This window comes from Spea bombifrons, chromosome 5, assembly GCF_027358695.1.
Source record: "Spea bombifrons isolate aSpeBom1 chromosome 5, aSpeBom1.2.pri, whole genome shotgun sequence".
In the NCBI taxonomy this organism is placed as follows: Eukaryota; Metazoa; Chordata; class Amphibia; order Anura; family Pelobatidae; genus Spea; species Spea bombifrons.
In genome coordinates this window covers 17,977,781-17,995,547 of record NC_071091.1, presented here as the reverse complement: position 1 = coordinate 17,995,547, position 17,767 = coordinate 17,977,781, and the positions used below count along the sequence as shown (strand labels likewise).

The window sequence follows — 17,767 nt, the reverse complement described above, 5'->3', positions numbered from 1 at the left end:
ACCTCTAGCAAACCATAAGCCATTAATTCACGTTATTATGCCTTTCAGTAAATGCAGACAATCCAGAAATAGTTAATCCTTTCACTTAAAGGTCTGACAGAGACATAAAGGTTAATAGCTGTGCTGATACAGTGGCAGAATCAAGATACTAAGACATTTAATAAGTTACACTAAAATAATGACAATGTATTTATTCCTTATACAATAAAAAAACAAACACATGTAACGGTTAAATCCAGTGAAATATTTAGATATTCTATGACAAGGAAAATTATATATATATACAGTATATATGTATATATATATATATATATATATATATATATAATTATATATAAATATAATTATATATTTAATTGTTTATTTCAAAACACATACATATATACAGAATTAATGTATATATATATGTCTGTGGTTTTTATTATTATTATTATTATTATTATTACTACTACTTATTTCTCCAGCACTACGTATACTGATATTTCTTAGAATTTATTAAAATTCATACAAACATTTATTTTTTTTAAAAACAAACCTATAATAGAAAATTGATAGATAAAATCACTGTACTGTGCAGTTCTAGAGCAATAATGAAATTATTAGCTAAAATCCAAAATTGCATAAAGAAAATCAATATAGGAGAAATTCTGCCATTCTGTAAAAAGCATCATAGAAAATGGATCGATAAAATAAAAATAATTTTTCACTATCAGAATCACTAGAATATTTATAAAGCCAGAGACATGAAGTCATAGAGCTCGGCATCAGAACAGAAATGAAAGTGAATGAAACCTGCATGAATGACGAGGCATCATCCATATCCAATCAGACTCTGCGATCAGCGCTCAATGAGAAGCCTGCTTACAAAGAGCTCTGGAGCAGATTTCCATGCCTCCTCTCGAAGCTTTTTGATTCACAGTCTGGTTGAGATCAAGCTGCAGCAGTCTGGTTTACTCCTAAACAGATTACCGGTAATGCAACAGTCACGTTTTCTTATTCTGTGCAGATTGACATTTTGGAGAGAGTTCAGAGCAGAGCTACTAAAATGGTGAAAAATAATCCCGAAATACTAAATGATTTCAATATGTGCAGCTTGGAGGAGAGAAGAGAGAGGGGAGATGTGATGGAAACATTTATATACATAAAGGGATTTAACAAAACACGAGAGAAAAGGTCATAATCTAAAACTAGAGGGTCAGAGGCATAGATGTAATATTAGGAAGTTTTGCTTTACTGAGAAGGTAGTAGATAAGCGGAACAGCTTCCCAGTAGAGACTAAAATATTGAGAGAATTGAATAATACATGCAACAGGCATAAAGCTCTGCTGAATTTAAGATGAGACCACAGACTGATTAAGGTACATCAGGCAAAACGGGAAGACTAGATGGGCTGTGTGTTTTATCTGCCATCAAATACTATGTTTTAGGAGGAGCACTAAAACTAGAAAATGGATTCGCTCATCAGACATATTCTCAGATATTCCTTTGGAGTTTTGGGCTCCTTTAGATATTCTTAAATATTCCTAGTCGTGTTTTTACAGCAACCATATAACAGGTGTAAAATATTTAACCCCTTTGTGTCTGTATGGTGGCCAATGCATTGGTCTGCATTGCATCTCAGGGTTAAGCAGATGTTAATACCATAATGTCCTCTCTTATGTTGTAGAATACTTAAAATGTCAACTGCAAGGCTGGAAGTGATATAATGTACTCCTACCGTATGACTTTTTCATCAGCTTTCTGTAATCTTCCATGTGCCAGAACGCTGGTCAACATGTTGCGAAACGGTGTGTTCTGATCTCTATTCCACCCCTCAAAGGTTAAAGGGAAGAGGTTGACACATTGTGCAATGGCTACGAGGGCCAATGTATCTTTTACCAGGAGGGACAGAATCCCACCCTGCTAATATTATAATTCCAATTGTATTATTACCCAAAATACACCAGCTGATTACTCTAGAGTGCTGTCGTGCTCCAGAGCTCCATGATCATACTGAGCATAAGACACAGTAAGTAAATCTCATCAGGAGTCATGTCCATGAGTATGTTCTTACTGGACAACACTTACAACTTTTTGTATTCTTCAGAATAGTAGTAACTATAAAATGTCATATTTAGTTCTTGTTCTAGACTAGTTCTGGTCCTTCATATTTTATGTACGCTAGCATGGGGGGCAAATCCCTGTAGTCTCTGCCCTCTGAGCATCTTCTAGTCTGTCCTCCTTTCCTGACTAGTACTACACATCACATAAGCAAACAATGGTATACAGTATATGGGCACAGTGTCATGTGATATCAAGTGCTTCGAGTGACCATGTATGTGAAGATGCTGATGTAATGGGTTATGGGACATATGGGTTATTGATACTGATATTGTACAAAAATAACTTGATGGGGATGGATGAGGATACTCCATTGGATGGAGTAATAGATTATGGAATAGGAGTAAAGCAACTCAGAGATAAAATGATGTCATGCAAAAAGCAAGATAATGGAAATAATTGGGGAGTATGGCCAGATGATGGCTTAGTGTTCCATTTCCCATTTCAGATGAAGGTTATTTGGGTTGGGGAGTAGGGGTAGATGATGATTTAGTTTCCAATTTCCCATGTCAGAACCATGGACAGGGACTATAGCGTTACTATGCTGAACATAACGGGTCTGTTTAGGGAAACCGTGAGAATGTTTTTAGAGGAGCTTGGCTTTGAAGAAAGTTAGAAAGCGGTAGAGAAGGGATTTTCCAACATTTTACTAAATTACAGACACACATTTTGAAATCTACTATGGAAGTGTTAAAAATGGCCTTTAGTGTATATTGTGGATTTGTTCTTTGAAAATATTTTTTATTAGTAAAGATACCGTTAGAAAAGCCTCTTACGTGGTGCAGTACCAGAGTCTGACTGACCCAAATAAGAGATTTTCTTACATTTTTCTCTCAAAAAGTACATATTTACACATAAAGAATCCAATCAAAACCAACATGCATGTTTAAAACCTACAAGGCTAAGGTTATTGATAAGTTCATTGATATGGTTCTAGAAGGTACTTGTAAAGTATAAAATGTATATAATATTTGTTCAAATGCGTCACGTCTTTAACCTAACAAGCTGGAACACTGGCCTAAGCTCTTTAGAGTTAGGAGGCACGAGGAACACGTCATCGTAACATGCAGTCTCAAGGTCCGTGTCTGATGGAATGGACCATCACTGCATCTCATCCATTGAATTTAATGAATCTTCAATGCACAATATTCAGTCATTTTGTATTCTATGATAATTTAATATAAATATATTCTAAGAGTGGACTAGAAACACAGAAGAACAATCTGACCCAATTCCAATGGATTATTGGTGTTTGAAGGCCAATAAGAGGCTTTTAGATGGTCACTGACCAGAAAATCCCTAGATGATAAGAATGTAGTGGTAAATCATTGCTTTTCAATTTATCTCCGACATTGAATCCAGCCCACTATGTTTTAGTAATATCTTTATCTTTTATCAATGGAAGGCTTTCTATTCAAAGGATATATTTATCTCTAGCATGAAATCCAGCTCTATTATGGTTATAGTACATTTATTGTTATTTCATATTTTGTAGAGCGTTTGATTTATAATTAGATTATATGATTTATATTGTTAGATATAGTTACTATTTCTTTTGTTTTTTTGGATTATAGAAGAGTTGTGAACATGTGTGGGATCTGGGCCTTGTTCGGCAGCGACGAATGCCTTTCCGTACAATGTCTCAGTGCTATGAAAATTGCCCACAGGGGCCCCGATGCCTTCCGATTTGAAAACGTTAATGGATTTACCAACTGTTGCTTCGGCTTCCATCGACTTGCAATTGTTGATCAGCTGTATGGCATGCAACCTCTTCGCGTCAAGAAATTCCCTTATTTGTGGCTTTGTTATAATGGTGAAATTTACAATTACAAACAGGTGAGTTATATTCGCTTAAAGGGATACTTTACTGTCTCTGACCGGCCCACAAAGGAAGAATGTAATACTTCATGAGTACTTTACTATACATTTGTTAAATATAAAACAAATAATAAAATAGTTACCTCAAGGAGAAGCTGCAGCTGGTCCAACAGTTTGCTTGAAGCAGCCAATTGGTGGCTCCCATTTAAATCGTCAGTGTGATTGCAGGAAGGGACTGGGAATCAGAAAGGGGCGGGGCCAATCATCAGTGTGACTGCAGGGAGGGACAATCTAAAACCACTGGATAAGACGCACCCAGTTTTTAGACCCCAAATTTTTCGAAAAAAGGTGCGTCTTATACATGGGGAAATACGGTATATCACATGCAAGGAGACGTGTTCGGCCTAACTTAACTCCTGCCCTGGCAATAGCTGGGGGGTTTGGGCAAAAGGGCAAAAGCATATGATGGGATCCTGCAGACTCTCCGTATGCATTCGTAAGGGAGCACCATGAAAGTTTAAAGGGACCTCAGCTATCTTATGCATTTAGTACATATGTTATTACTTTTCAGAACACTGTCTTAAATGTGAATTCTTTAGATTCCAGCAATACACAGGGCCAAATGTTTCCAATTTTCTTTCAAGATCAAATTCTGAGCCATTTGTGTTTCCATGATGCACTTTTGTCAGTCCCGGTAAAGAATGGAATCTGCCCTATGTCTTTGCATATATCCATCACCCAGTGGAGTGTCTTCTACTATGATTCTTCTTACTTTTCCCAGAAAGCTATTATTTTCGCTTTCTGGGAAAGAGACATGATGTATTACTCATAAACAGAATAAGATCACAAGAGGACCTCCAGGCTAAAAGTTCCCAGCCTTCCACTGAAAGGAATTCTTGCAATTTGTATTGAAGGGAAAATGATATTCCTGAAAAGCGTGCGCAGCTGTAACCTCCACCACGGTGTGCATGATGATAGCATTTCATCTACCCGGTCTATTATCATTATATACATTGAAGTGTTATACGTGGATCTGTTATTACTATTTGCCAGGGCATGGGGGAGATAAAAGCAGTGATGCACATAACATTGACTCCATCATGTCTTCATCTTGCTTACATTTACACGCTAAAATCATTTTTGCTGCCCTACTTTTTTTATTGAGCTTAATTGTTGACTTGCGTTGCATTCACTATCGTTTTTACGTCATACTCTGTTCCCTTTTTTTTTTTTTTTATTATCATTCGCTTGGAAGTCTGTTTCTTCTCTCTCGCTCGCTCATTATAAAAGAATAGCGTTATTAATTATCCTTATTTTTCTAATTCAGTTACAGAAACATTTTGATTTTGAATACCAAACAATGGTTGACGGTGAAGTTATACTTCATTTGTTTGATAAATACGGAATTGAAAAAACCTGCTCTTTGTTGGATGGTGTGTTCGCTTTCATTCTGTTGGACACGGCGAACAGAAAAGTATATATCGGGAGAGACTCCTATGGTGTTAGACCCCTGTTTAAACTTCTTACCGATGATGGATTCTTGGCAGTCTGCTCTGAAGCCAAAGGTAAAACGTACATTAAATCACTTTTTTAATGTCGAGGGTGATGTGGAGATGTCATTGGCGTGGAGATCTCAACGGTGAAGAGGATGGATGGTTTCTTCTGGATGCAGGTTGAGGGTATTAGGAGGACATATGCTTCTCTGAATAGTTGGGTTTCTAGTGAGAGGTTAAAATTTCAAGTTAGTAAGTAGGAGAAAGTCTAACAGAACAAGATAGGGATTTCAAGAACATTTTTATTTTATTTCCAATACACTGATGAATTGTTGCCATAAAAACTGTAAATGCGTCTTTAAAAATTATTTGTTATTTTATTGAATCATAAAAAATATTAAAATTAAAGATCTGATAAGGTTTATTTGCTTAACATACTAGAGAGGAGTTAATTTACTGTTTTGTCTGTATGAGATAACCCTTTTTTTTATTTGCGGTTTAGTTCATTTACCATAGTCACTTGCATTACAAATTAAATCCCCACCAGCCAAAGAGATATTGAATGTGATAAAAATTTATTTCTTAGAATTGTGTTTATATCTTAGAAAAACAACCAATATTTCTGATTAGGGATACATTTCTTTTTCGTTTTAGCAGATAAAGTGTATACTTCTTGCTCCTTTCCCTGCAACTTGTTAGGATTATATAAAATAAAGCAATCAAATTGGCCCTAAATATTGGCAACTTCCCAAAATGGGATAAGGTTTCTTAGAGGTGAAGTTTAATTAAGGTCTGTGAATGTATTTATAGATGGTTTCATTTCCATAACTTAATTGACATTGACTGGTCCATTGGGTAGGTTCAAAATGTTCAGATGGAAAAGTTTAATGGCTCATATATTTATGGTTAACCTTTGTTTATCAGTACATCATCATGTTATTATTATTATTATTATTTTTAATTGCAAATGAGTCTGCTTTTTCTTATATTTTAAAAGGTTTACATCTCATTCTAGGTCTTATCAACGTGAAGCATTCCATGACCACATGTCCAAAGGTTGACCCCTTTCCCCCAGGCCACTGTGAAGTTTTTAATTTAAAGCCTACAGGGAAGGTGGTGCCAGTGGAATTGATAAAGTTTCACACCTTCAGAGAAGAACCTAACCATGCGGAATATGACTCTCTTGGAAAACTGCAATCAGGTAATGTAACAAGAGACCAATTTATGGTGCCCAATAATAGCTGTGAGCTTGGCCTTGCAAAGGAGATGTTAAATTGCTCAGGGATCCTCTTGGGGTTTCTTCTCTCTATATGAATTGGCATTATCATATAGGTACTGGTGGTTTCATTATCTATCTATCTATCTATCTATCTATCTATCTATCTATCTATCTATCTATCTATCTATCTATCTATCTATCTTTCTATCTATCCATCTTTTATGATAGTGAGAAGATCACATAAATAATCTGCTTCCTTAATGACACAAGGCATGAGTGTGGCAGGCATGGGTAAAGGTTAATTATTTTTCGCAATTTCATTCATTACTCCATCCACTTGCAGTGCCACGAAATCTTTAAAATGCACCAAAGATATAGATTCCTACAGAGATCTTAATGAATGCAATGAGATACATAAATTCCACTTATGAGAAAAAAAGGCAAATTATTAGCGGAAAAGTGACGTTGAAAACTTATTCGACCGAGTCATCAGTAATTTATTTAAATTTTTGTTTTCATAGGATTTGATCATGAAACAGTGAAAAGGAACATTTGTCTTCTGTTTGAAAATGCTGTCAGGAAGCGTCTAATGGCACACAGAAGAATTGGCTGTCTACTTTCAGGTATATTTTTAGTAAGATTTAAGGCAGCCGATATATTTTTCTCTTTCCGTGCCCTGAGAACTCAATGTAATTTTCCTGTCTGCTCATCTATCTAATGCAATCAGTTTTATTATCACAGTCTAGGATCCGTTAATAATATTAATATTGCACCATTTATTTGAATTTATTGGTATGTAACACATACACCTACTCATGCATTAAGCCCTTACCGAAATTATTAAAAATGGTTGCGGGAAATAAATGTTCCATTTTTAGATTTGAAATTATCTATACATTGTTAATGCTATCGTGTACACAATTGTGTACAAACAAGCAGTGGCTGGTGAATGTGCAGAGAGCAGTCATAATACATGCTTGTTCAGTAGCTTTCAGTAACTTGTGACCATATGTCACCTCCTCCATGTTCTGAGGACACTCGCCGCTGATTGGCTGCTTGATGCAGCCAATCAGTGGCCGGAAAGGACTCTCATTGAAATTTTGCTAGGCCAGCGACATTCACCAAGCTAGTGCTGGAGCTGACTGGTGGTAATTATATCCCCCATGCAGTTACAAAGGGGACACTATGCCAATTTATGAAGGGCTAACATTGACAGGCTTCTTCAGCAAGAAATGCTGAGCTGATCCTGCATAATTCAATAAGTAAGGAGGCTTGAAAGAAATCTTGTTGTTTTATAATGTATAGTGAAGTCAAGGCATTGAAGCCACAGCTTTCCAGTAAACTCTACTTTTAGTGAATATACCCCATAGCCATATCAGCCCAGGAAAAAAGATGAAGTCTTTAATCAAAGCTGATCAATTTTATTGGGCCAGTATATAAAAAGATGTAAAGTTTTCGTGACTTCAGAGGTCTCTTACTCAGCTGGAAGGTGTCCCAAAAGCTTATGTCAGTTTATATACACTTCATATACAGTTTAACTACTTAGAAAGTACTAGCCATTGGGATCTCTATTAAGAAAAGTACCATTCATTGGATTCACAAATACCTTACTACCGGGGTCAACAAATCCCATGTTTTACGTACTAGCTCTGGAACTGATGGATCTCATGATTGGATCGCTAGTCAAATTTCTTTACTAAGATATAGCTAAACCTGATAAATGTGAAAAGTTATATTTTTCACCTAAGAATAATTTCCACACAAAAAATGATCCTAGGTGGTCTGGACTCCAGCCTGGTTGCTGCCACTTTGAGGAAACTAATGAAGGAAAACACTCTCTGTTACCCTCTACAAACCTTTGCAATAGGTATGGATGATAGCCCTGATCTGCTTGCTGCCAGAAAGGTAAGATATAGGTCTTAGCACCGTATACAATGCAGTAGAAATAAGCACTGCATTTGACTGATTTGATAGATTACGAGATCTATAGGCTTATGGAACTATTTAAGAGGAAGGTTTTCAATTATAGTCAAGGCTTAGCTGGACCTAGATATGCATAGAAGCCATGCTGCCAAATTTCACCAATATCAGTACGTGCATTTTATTTAGGTTTTTTAGTCCAAGGGAGTTTGCAGAAGAGTTGCAGTTTCAATTCTTCAACTGTATGCATTATGAAGGGCCAAGCTTGGCAAGTTACCCCTGCACAAAGAACTTAGTTGACCCTATAAAGTAGTTATATCAGGTTTATTGAAAGTCACCACACTAATGAACTATGTATAGCTCATCATTTTTGCAGAAGATATTTGCCAGAGTTCTTCATAATGTATGGGGCATTTGATGAGCTGCAACTGCATCTCAACCGTAAACACATTTGTGAATTAACAGATATACCACGAAAGCAATTGGGCACATGGAAAGGAATAAGCTTTGACACGTGAACTGCTTCCCCGGGTCTCTGGGGTTAGTTTTTACTTTCCCTGGACAAAGGAGCAGCATGGTGGCAACGCCTACTCCCTGCCCATGTCCCGCCCACTCACCACCCACTTTCCCCTGCTTCTCGCCCAGTCTTCTCCCACTAAAGACTCTCTGGGACTAGCTCTTCCCCAATACATGACTAGCCTCATACACAGCTAGTCCTGCCCCTACGCAAAGCCACTCGCCCAGAAGAGGGAGAGCTCTTGGTAGCCTAACCTGGGAAGTTCCCACGCATGTGACTAAACCCTGATGAAGGAAAGATATTTTTTGGGGGAATGGAAGTTATTACTTCCTTCCTTTCACTTACTAGTGAAATGTGAAAACTGACTGACAATGCACTTTTCAAACATTTTGATGGTTTTGTTCTTTTTACTCACCTGTTAAAATACAGAATAGAATAGAATAGTAAACAGTAGCATGCTACAGCTTTGCATCATAACTACTATGTGGCAAACTTATTCTCTATATGACGGGGGTAATAAAAACAGCCCCAACAACTAGTTGATCTAGTTTAGGAGTATTTACACTGTGACACAGGGACCACCAGTGCTACAAAACCCAGGATACTTCAAGATAGATGATACAAACATGGATCAGTTCCAGCTGAACACTGCCCTAAAATTAGACAGGACTTGTCAAACTTATTTATGGCCATATAGTGTGACGGAATCCCCCAAATGTATCCCTTAGGTGTTTTTTGATCGGTATCTACTGGGTATACGCTAAACTCTTGCTTTGTTTTATGTATCTATTGGTCATTATTATTCCAGCAGCAACCTGGGAATCTGAATGTGTAGCAGCGTTTGTGCTTTTTAGGTTGTGCGCTCCCCTATTTTTGTGGGCACTGTCACAGCGTACAAGCTGCCCCTATTAATAAAATCTATATGTTCGTTATCTAAAATGTCTTCCAGATATTCCAAACAACCTTGTAATGCATCCCCCTTGAATATGTTTTAGGTGGCATCCCATATTGGTAGTGAGCACCACGAAGTAATGTTTGACGCTGAAGAGGGGATTCAAGCTGTAGATGAGGTTATTTTTACATTGGAAACCTATGACATCACGACTGTGCGCGCCTCTGTTGGTATGATTTCTTTTATTATGAATTCCTTGGTTTTTAACCGACTTATTTCATTGCATTATAAATAGCAATACTCAATTAGTTAATTGACACAAATAAGAATAAAAAAAAAAATAATGGAACTGCTTTCTGACAGACTTCCAATAATAAAAATGACGAACGAAACATATTCTGTGCCAAGATCAGAGTGTTCTGACCAAAAAAAGCAGCTACTGATGATAAAATGCAGCTGGCACATATCCCCTTCAATGTTCCAACAATTGTCTGGATAACAAATGTTCCTTTTCATTCATGGAAAAGTACTGTCTTTTACTAATATATCCTAACCAAATGCACCTTATAACTGAGCAGGGCAGCGATATTTTTCATTGACTTACTTTTCCCTCATATACTGTATATATCCTAACTGTTCTTATACATTTTTTACGAGTACAGATTAAGAATTCTTGCATTTTAAAGCATAAAATAGAAGGTATTTGTGTGCCACACCAAGGAACAGGGGAAAACATATAAATCAAACAATATCAACCACCTTAAAGATACGTATAATGGGAATTATTATTAAGATTTTCACTTTGAGGGTATATGATAATGTGCAAATAGGTTAAAAAGAAAAAAAGTGTTTTATTTATATATATATATATATATATACCATATTTTAGAATGCTGACTGTTTAAAAATAAAAAAATGTGATTAGAGGGTTAACAGAACACAACATTTACAGTTATAACAAGAAAACATAACTGTTTTAATTCCGGGTCGGTGTTGCATTGGACGTAGAAAGCGTCGGTTTATTTAAATACATTACACAGAGTTTTCAGTTTACAAACTGTACCATATAAGAGAACGTTAATAGGAGGATTAAGTCATTTAAATTATATGCCAGGTTGGCAAGGGTAATGCCAGCGCCGGCTTTCCCCTAGAGCCTTATCTGTGGAACATCTGTGAGAATCATAAGCCTGTGCCATCCTGCCAGCCAAGAATTGGGTGGCGTGGAACCAGGCATCTAAGGGGTTAAATCCGAGGTCTTTATTTGCAGCACTTCCTATTATAAAGCAAACATTTACGTAACTAAAATAAATATTTATTATAAAGCAATAAAGCAGACTGAAGTCCTACCTGCTGTTATGGTGTAAGAAACATGAAACTGCTAACAAAACTGAATAAGAACCGAATGGTTAAAGTATCTCTTTTAAATAGAATAATTATAGGAAATATAATATATAGCGTGACAGAATCCCCGATATTTATGCCTTAGGTTTTTTTTGAACGGTATCTGCTAGGTGTGCACTGATTTCTTGCTTTGTTTTATGTATTTATTGGTCATTATTATTCTAGCAGCAACCTGGGAATCTGAATATATATATATATATATATATATATGCCTTTTGTGTTTTTTGGGTTGTGTGCTCCCGTTTCTGTATATTTTTATTTTTCTGTTTATTATTATTTTTAGGAATGTATTTGGTTTCCAAGTACATAAGGAAAAAAACAGACAGCGTGGTGATATTTTCTGGAGAGGGTTCGGATGAGCTTACCCAGGGTTATATTTATTTCCACAAGGTTAATATCTTTTTTTTCTCGTTAAATCCGAAGGGGGAAAAAAATGTATATGTGGGAAGCTAGTGATGAAATAGACCAATAACATTGTACTTAAGTGATAATACTTACGGGGATCCCATACTTTGTGTCATAAAGTGTAATTCAAAGAATAAATTGTTTTTTTTATTTTGCATTTAACTTTGTTTTTAGTGACAGAGGTTTTGTGAAATCCTAACGTTTATTAGGCTAAGTCTTAAGGGCAGCCATCTTGAGGGAAAGGGATAAATCCCATGGAAAGCCATCATCTTTACCCACTTAAAATAATACTTTGGAAGGGCAGACATGAGAGGTTACAACGATCCTTCAGAGAATGGTCACTCATTCTGCAATGTGGCTTATACTAAGCGTGCATGCATGTTCTACACTATGTAGCACATGATGGAAACCCAACCTAGTTTGATACGAACCAAATGCTGTGTGACTTCACTTGAGATGTCATCCAAAAAGTATAAAATACATACGTCTTCTACTCAGGCACCATCTCCTGAAGAAGCAGCAGAAGACAGTGAGCGCCTGCTAAGGGAACTGTACTTATTTGATGTGCTCCGTGCTGACAGGACGACAGCTGCGCATGGGTACATTTTTCTTCTTTCACTACCTCCCTTCAAGACAATTGTCTTCTCACTCCTTCTCATTTTACCTCAAGAGGTTGTTGGTATCAGGAAAGTAGAGGGAATGGGTATGGCATTCACTGGTTTTTTACACATATTCTTGGGCTACTGATCTTCTGTGTTTGTAAGTGTCATGGTGGGTATCCCCCTATACATTGGGCAACGTACAGCAGACCGGTTGGGGATGGTGAGAACTAGAGGCTTCTTCAAGAAGGCCACGGGGGTTATCTTCTCATCTTAGATTAAGAAAAATGTGCAGGGTGTTATGATGTGGAGATAAGGCTATCTAGAAGCCATTGTACAGACCTTTTTTATAAAGAGAGTTATTGTTCTTTATAAACATAACCAAAACCTCTGTTTTCTCACACAAGCCTAGAGCTCCGAGTGCCATTTCTGGATCATCGATTCACGGCGTATTATCTGTCTTTGCCTCCAGAACTCAGGACTCCTAAGGTGCAGTAGAAAGCCTATGCATATGCGTCTAATAATTCTTCTTTTTTGTAGAGTAGTACAAAGGAATCAGCCATACTGTTCTGTTTTTCTTTTCTTCCATAGAATGGAATTGAAAAATCCCTCCTGAGGGAAGCATTTGAAGACTCCAACCTGCTGCCCAAAGAGATTCTGTGGAGGCCCAAGGAAGCATTTAGCGATGGTTTAACATCTGTCAAGAAATCTTGGTTTACAATACTTCAGGAGCACATTGAACAACAGGTATGCGAAAAACAACAAGTCTATGTAAAAATATGCGCATTAATATAACTGATAAGTAATAATAATAAAAATCTCCCTCTTTAGTTATAGAAATCCTGGTCTTGTTTCTGGAATACTTCAATAAATATATACTCACTTGAATGAGAGAAGCCTATCCAGTCGATATGATGTTTTATAGGCTGTAGGGAGTCTTTGAGCTTTTTTGTTGCTGTCACTACAAATCATATTCCCTTTACTACATCACCCTATACCAGCCTTACATCACCTTACTGTATACTCCTTTATATCTGCAATTTCTTTCTGACAACAGGCAGGGTCACGTGTTTGCAAATACCTTAGGCTGTGTTTTCTTAACGTATTATCCTGTTTGCATGTATGGGAGAAAAACATTTGACACATAATTTATAATACATAACATTTCATGTCTACTAAGCATGAGGAAAAGTATGGGAAGTTCTGGTGATCATATGTTAAATATCCATTTACACAGACTCCCTGATTATAAACTCCCTACTGACCTCTGTCATTTCCCTATCAGCCCCTGCCATGTCACCACCAACCCCTGTCACTTCCCCATCAGCCCCTGCCATGTCACCACCAACCCCTGTCATTTCCCCATCCGCCCCTGCCATGTCACCACCAACATGGTCTGTGAATAATCTCCATAATAGTTCCCTAATGATCTCCATGGCGTGAGAATTGACCTTCCTCATCCTATAGGCGCGGCTGTTGGGTTCTGTTTCTCTCTTTGTCCGTGTAGACAGCCAGTATGGTGAGCTTTTGGGTACGATGGTAGTAATTTGTTATTGTCTTCCTGGTTTTGGCTTTTCTGTTGACCTTGTTTAATCTCCACCGGCACTGACCTTTTGGCTTGTTATCTGTCTTTGAGGTCAACTTTGTTGCTTAGACTGTAGTTGGTGAGTTCTGGAAGTCATAGTACTTGGAGGCTGAACGGAAGGGATATATGATTTTGTTAAAGACAGAAAACCCACACTTCCAGGATTTTCCCTAGTTGTCTTAGACTAGGGATCAAACTGCAATAGAATGGCACTGAGGGGATAAGATGACACTATATAAATCAATCAATTCATTGACAATAACATTACTTGCCGTTTACATGATGCATTAAGAGGCCACCAGATGGCGCTGGAACATAACTACTTCTCTATTTCTAAACAGTCCTAGCAAATTACTGAAGTGTTAATAAATATTATATAGCCACTGCAGAACTTTACTTGTAAGGACCAGATTGGAACCTCACTACAAGATCCCCCATTATGGTTTTGTAAGAGTAATTGTAGATCGGCCAAAAGTCTTTCATTTTTGAGAACAACTCTAAAACATGATTGCAATTAAATAGCTCTTGGTACTATAGCCACATAATGTGGAATAAATATACAATCAAATATGCAGTTGCTTTGTCTATTATTTATTTTGTACTAGGTTATCAGGTGATAATGAGGATCATTCTCTAAGAAAATCACTGAGCTGTAATAGTAAAAATAATGTGATGGTGCATGTTTTAAGGAAGAGATAGCTTTTGCCTCCACAAGTTTACCATTTATACATTTAAAAAAATGACTATAATTATAATGCCAGATTGGTTGAGAAAACCATTGTTTCTGTTCTATTATAATTACTACAGAGGGTGGCTACATGCAAAATATCTGTTTTTAAACTGTTACTCCTCTTTGGAGGCGGCTGGTGTGGTTCTTGTCATATTGTTCTAAGCCATCAGGGGTTGAAGGCAGAGAGGTGAAAACTTAGCATGGGAAAATGTCAGGTGTATATATATATATATATATATATATATATATATATATATATATATATAGTTACAATAATTTAACTTTTTCATAATGATTTAAACATATATTTATACATAAATATATTACACCTGTGCATGATATTATGGTGACATTAAATATAATATGTTATTAATATTATAAAACTACATGCATCTTTTTTTTTAATGTGAGCCTGTTTTTATATGGAAACTCCAGTGTCCCAGGGAGCCCCCGAACAACTCCAAAACCCACACAAACGTATAATACTTACATTAGGGAGAAGCTGCAGCTTCCCACCCCCTCCGTGGGCAGAGGGTTTATGCTACTGATTAGCTGCTTGAATAAGAGGCAGGGAATGTTCCCACCGAAATCCATGGGAGTGTTGGGTAAAGAAGCAACTGCATATGTGGGCATTTTGCAGAAGAACCTCTCAACTCTCTTATGCATTAAAGCACATATAAAGACTGGAGTGTCTCTTCAAGAAGTACGGTAATTAGTTAATTAGGATTGAAAAAGTAACGCCAGGCCTATTTAACAAGAATATTTATTACTCTTTTTTAACCTTTTCTTAAAATCTATGTGTCTTTCTAGTTCTAGACACTAGACGTGGTTCCCATCATCATGTCTGATGAATGATTTGCATGAATACACTTGGGAACAGTACTTTTTTTTCATTTTCTTACTTCTGTATTACAGTGAACCATTTGATTTGGACAATGCTTGTCTGCTCCTTTTCTTTCTGATTAAGCGGCTATTGTATGTTGTATCTTTTATCTCCAGGTGGATGACATTATGATGGAGAAAGCATCTGAGAAATTTCCTTTTAATACACCAAAGACAAAGGAAGGCTACTTTTATCGTCAAATGTTTGAAAAATACTACCCAGGACGTGCTGGTTGGTTGACCCATTACTGGATGCCACGATGGATCAATGCCACTGACCCGTCTGCCCGCACATTAAAGCATTACAAGTCTGACACAACTGCATAGGAGTCTTGAGACATAAATGATTTATTCCTTTTTAATCATTTAATGAAATTCTTGTGTGGCCGCAGTTTTGGTCAATAAAACATTTTACATTTCCAGTAGAATTCTCAGGGCTTGGTTTATTCAGTAGAAATCTGTTGCTGTGAGAATCCTATTCAGTATGTAAGCTTTCACACTTTAACCGTTGGCATATAAAACGTTTATATATTCAGGCAACAGAGCACATGATTGACAGCCTCTTCTATTAGACACAATTTGCAGCTACGACAATGTGATACATGTCAGAATTTACAGGTCTCCTTCTGCATGGTTGTTAGTTTGTTACACAAAGTTCTAGATTAAGTAAATCTAAAGTTTGAAACTCTTACTGCTGAATATTAAAGAGACAATCATTCTGAATGTCTAATATATATACCAGGTATATATTATATTTACCAGTATATTTTATGTAATGACTGGTAAATAATAGGCCTTGAGGACAGTAGACATGTAGGGAATTAAAAGAACTGTGAAATTCTGTATGTCTCAGTGTAGAAGCTGAAATCAGTGGGGGGTTTTAACAAACAATATTAACAAGGAATTGTGTCATTTTACTTTTTAATAAAATATTGAAGAACCCTTACTGGTACTTATATAAAAAAAGAGTTTAGATAAAAACCACAATGGATTGTGTCTATGTCCCTTCCATTTTCGGATATTGGCACTTAAGGCTTTCATTAGATTGGGGCTTATGGCACAGGTAGGTACAGTGCTCACTCAAAATCGGCATAGATCACCCTTTTGGGCGATAAGTGTCCCCCGTGCACCTCTGCTCAATGCGAAGGTGAACCTATAACTCTCCCAGTTACGCTATAGAATCATGTGCCTAGCCAGCACAGCCTCCAAAGTATCCTTACGATCTCCCACACTGTGGTCCTTGATCTTCAACTGCACAAGGGGCACTGTTGAACATTTGGCCAGTGTGCCCGATGCCCAGTTTGCTTCTTGTGTTTAGAGCTCAGCGCATTGGTAAGCTAGTAACGCTGTCCAATGGATAAGCAGGACATAGCAATTAATGATAGCTCATAGGAGGGTCATTACCAGCTGTGGTGACATCATGCATGTGGTGCGCATGGGGGAAACATTAACATGCCCTCCTATATGTTGTATGGCCATACCTAGGAACCGTACAAGTTTCGCCTGGAGACTCAGGGTGAAGCACGACTTCCCCGGGTCACTAAGGGGAAAGTCCAGGTCACCCCAAACCCAGCCCACTTCCTCGTTCGTGCCCCATGACGTACCAGCGGCAGTGGGACCTCCTACCCACATCCTGCAAGGGGGGCTCTGGGCAGCCAGAGTCGGAAAGTTCCTAGGTATGCAGATGACCAGTCAGGGGCAGTTTTATTTTAAGGGGTGGGGACTGGGGGAAGAGGCTTTTTGCTGTCTATTCGAGGACCATCAATAATCTTCTGCACACACACGCCAGGAGTCCAATGTTTATACAGCTCTCTCTAACACACATACCTTATTCATCTTCCAGAGGAAACAAAGAAACTTGACTTTCTACAACAATCTCCACTTTAATCTTCTCCACATACCTGTATATGTGCAGTGATTGCAACATATATTATTGATCTTTCATCTAAAACACATAGACATTAGATTAGACAGATTTTAACCTATACATCAATAAATGTCTTTTTTTTGTATTCCGGGCATCTGCCAAAACCCAGATTCATCCATCAGACTTTGAAGCACAATGCGCTTTAGCTCTCTGTGGCAAAGGTAGCATCCTCTGGTAGTACCACATTTAAAGTCACTGAACTCTCAGTACGATCCATTCTTCTGCCCATGTTTGTCTATGGAGAAGGCTGTGTGTGCATGATTTTATATATCTGCCAAA

At 37.4% G+C, this 17,767-nt stretch overlaps 1 protein-coding gene across 1 annotated transcript; it reads left to right on the top strand.

Moving 5' to 3' along the window:
- Nucleotides 1-881: 881 nt before the first annotated feature.
- ASNS (asparagine synthetase (glutamine-hydrolyzing)) lies at nt 882-15,983 on the top strand. Its single transcript, XM_053467243.1, has 12 exons — nt 882-971; nt 3,675-3,936; nt 5,246-5,483; nt 6,427-6,612; nt 7,152-7,253; nt 8,408-8,535; nt 10,063-10,189; nt 11,644-11,750; nt 12,264-12,364; nt 12,772-12,853; nt 12,956-13,111; nt 15,679-15,983. Exons 2-12 carry the CDS (start codon nt 3,688-3,690, stop codon nt 15,886-15,888), a joined length of 1,686 nt encoding a protein of 561 aa, XP_053323218.1. The 5' UTR covers nt 882-971; nt 3,675-3,687; the 3' UTR covers nt 15,889-15,983.
- The last annotated feature ends 1,784 nt before the right edge of the window (nt 15,984-17,767 follow it).

Coding starts and splice junctions, on each gene's coding strand:
- ASNS (XM_053467243.1), top strand. CDS start 3,688: ATGTGTGGGATCTGGGCCTTGTTCGGCAGCGACGAATGCCTTTCCGTA. Junction 12,854..12,955: donor CAGAACTCAGGACTCCTAAG/GTGCAGTAGAAA, acceptor TTTCTTCCATAG/AATGGAATTGAAAAATCCCT. Junction 13,112..15,678: donor AGGAGCACATTGAACAACAG/GTATGCGAAAAA, acceptor TTTTATCTCCAG/GTGGATGACATTATGATGGA.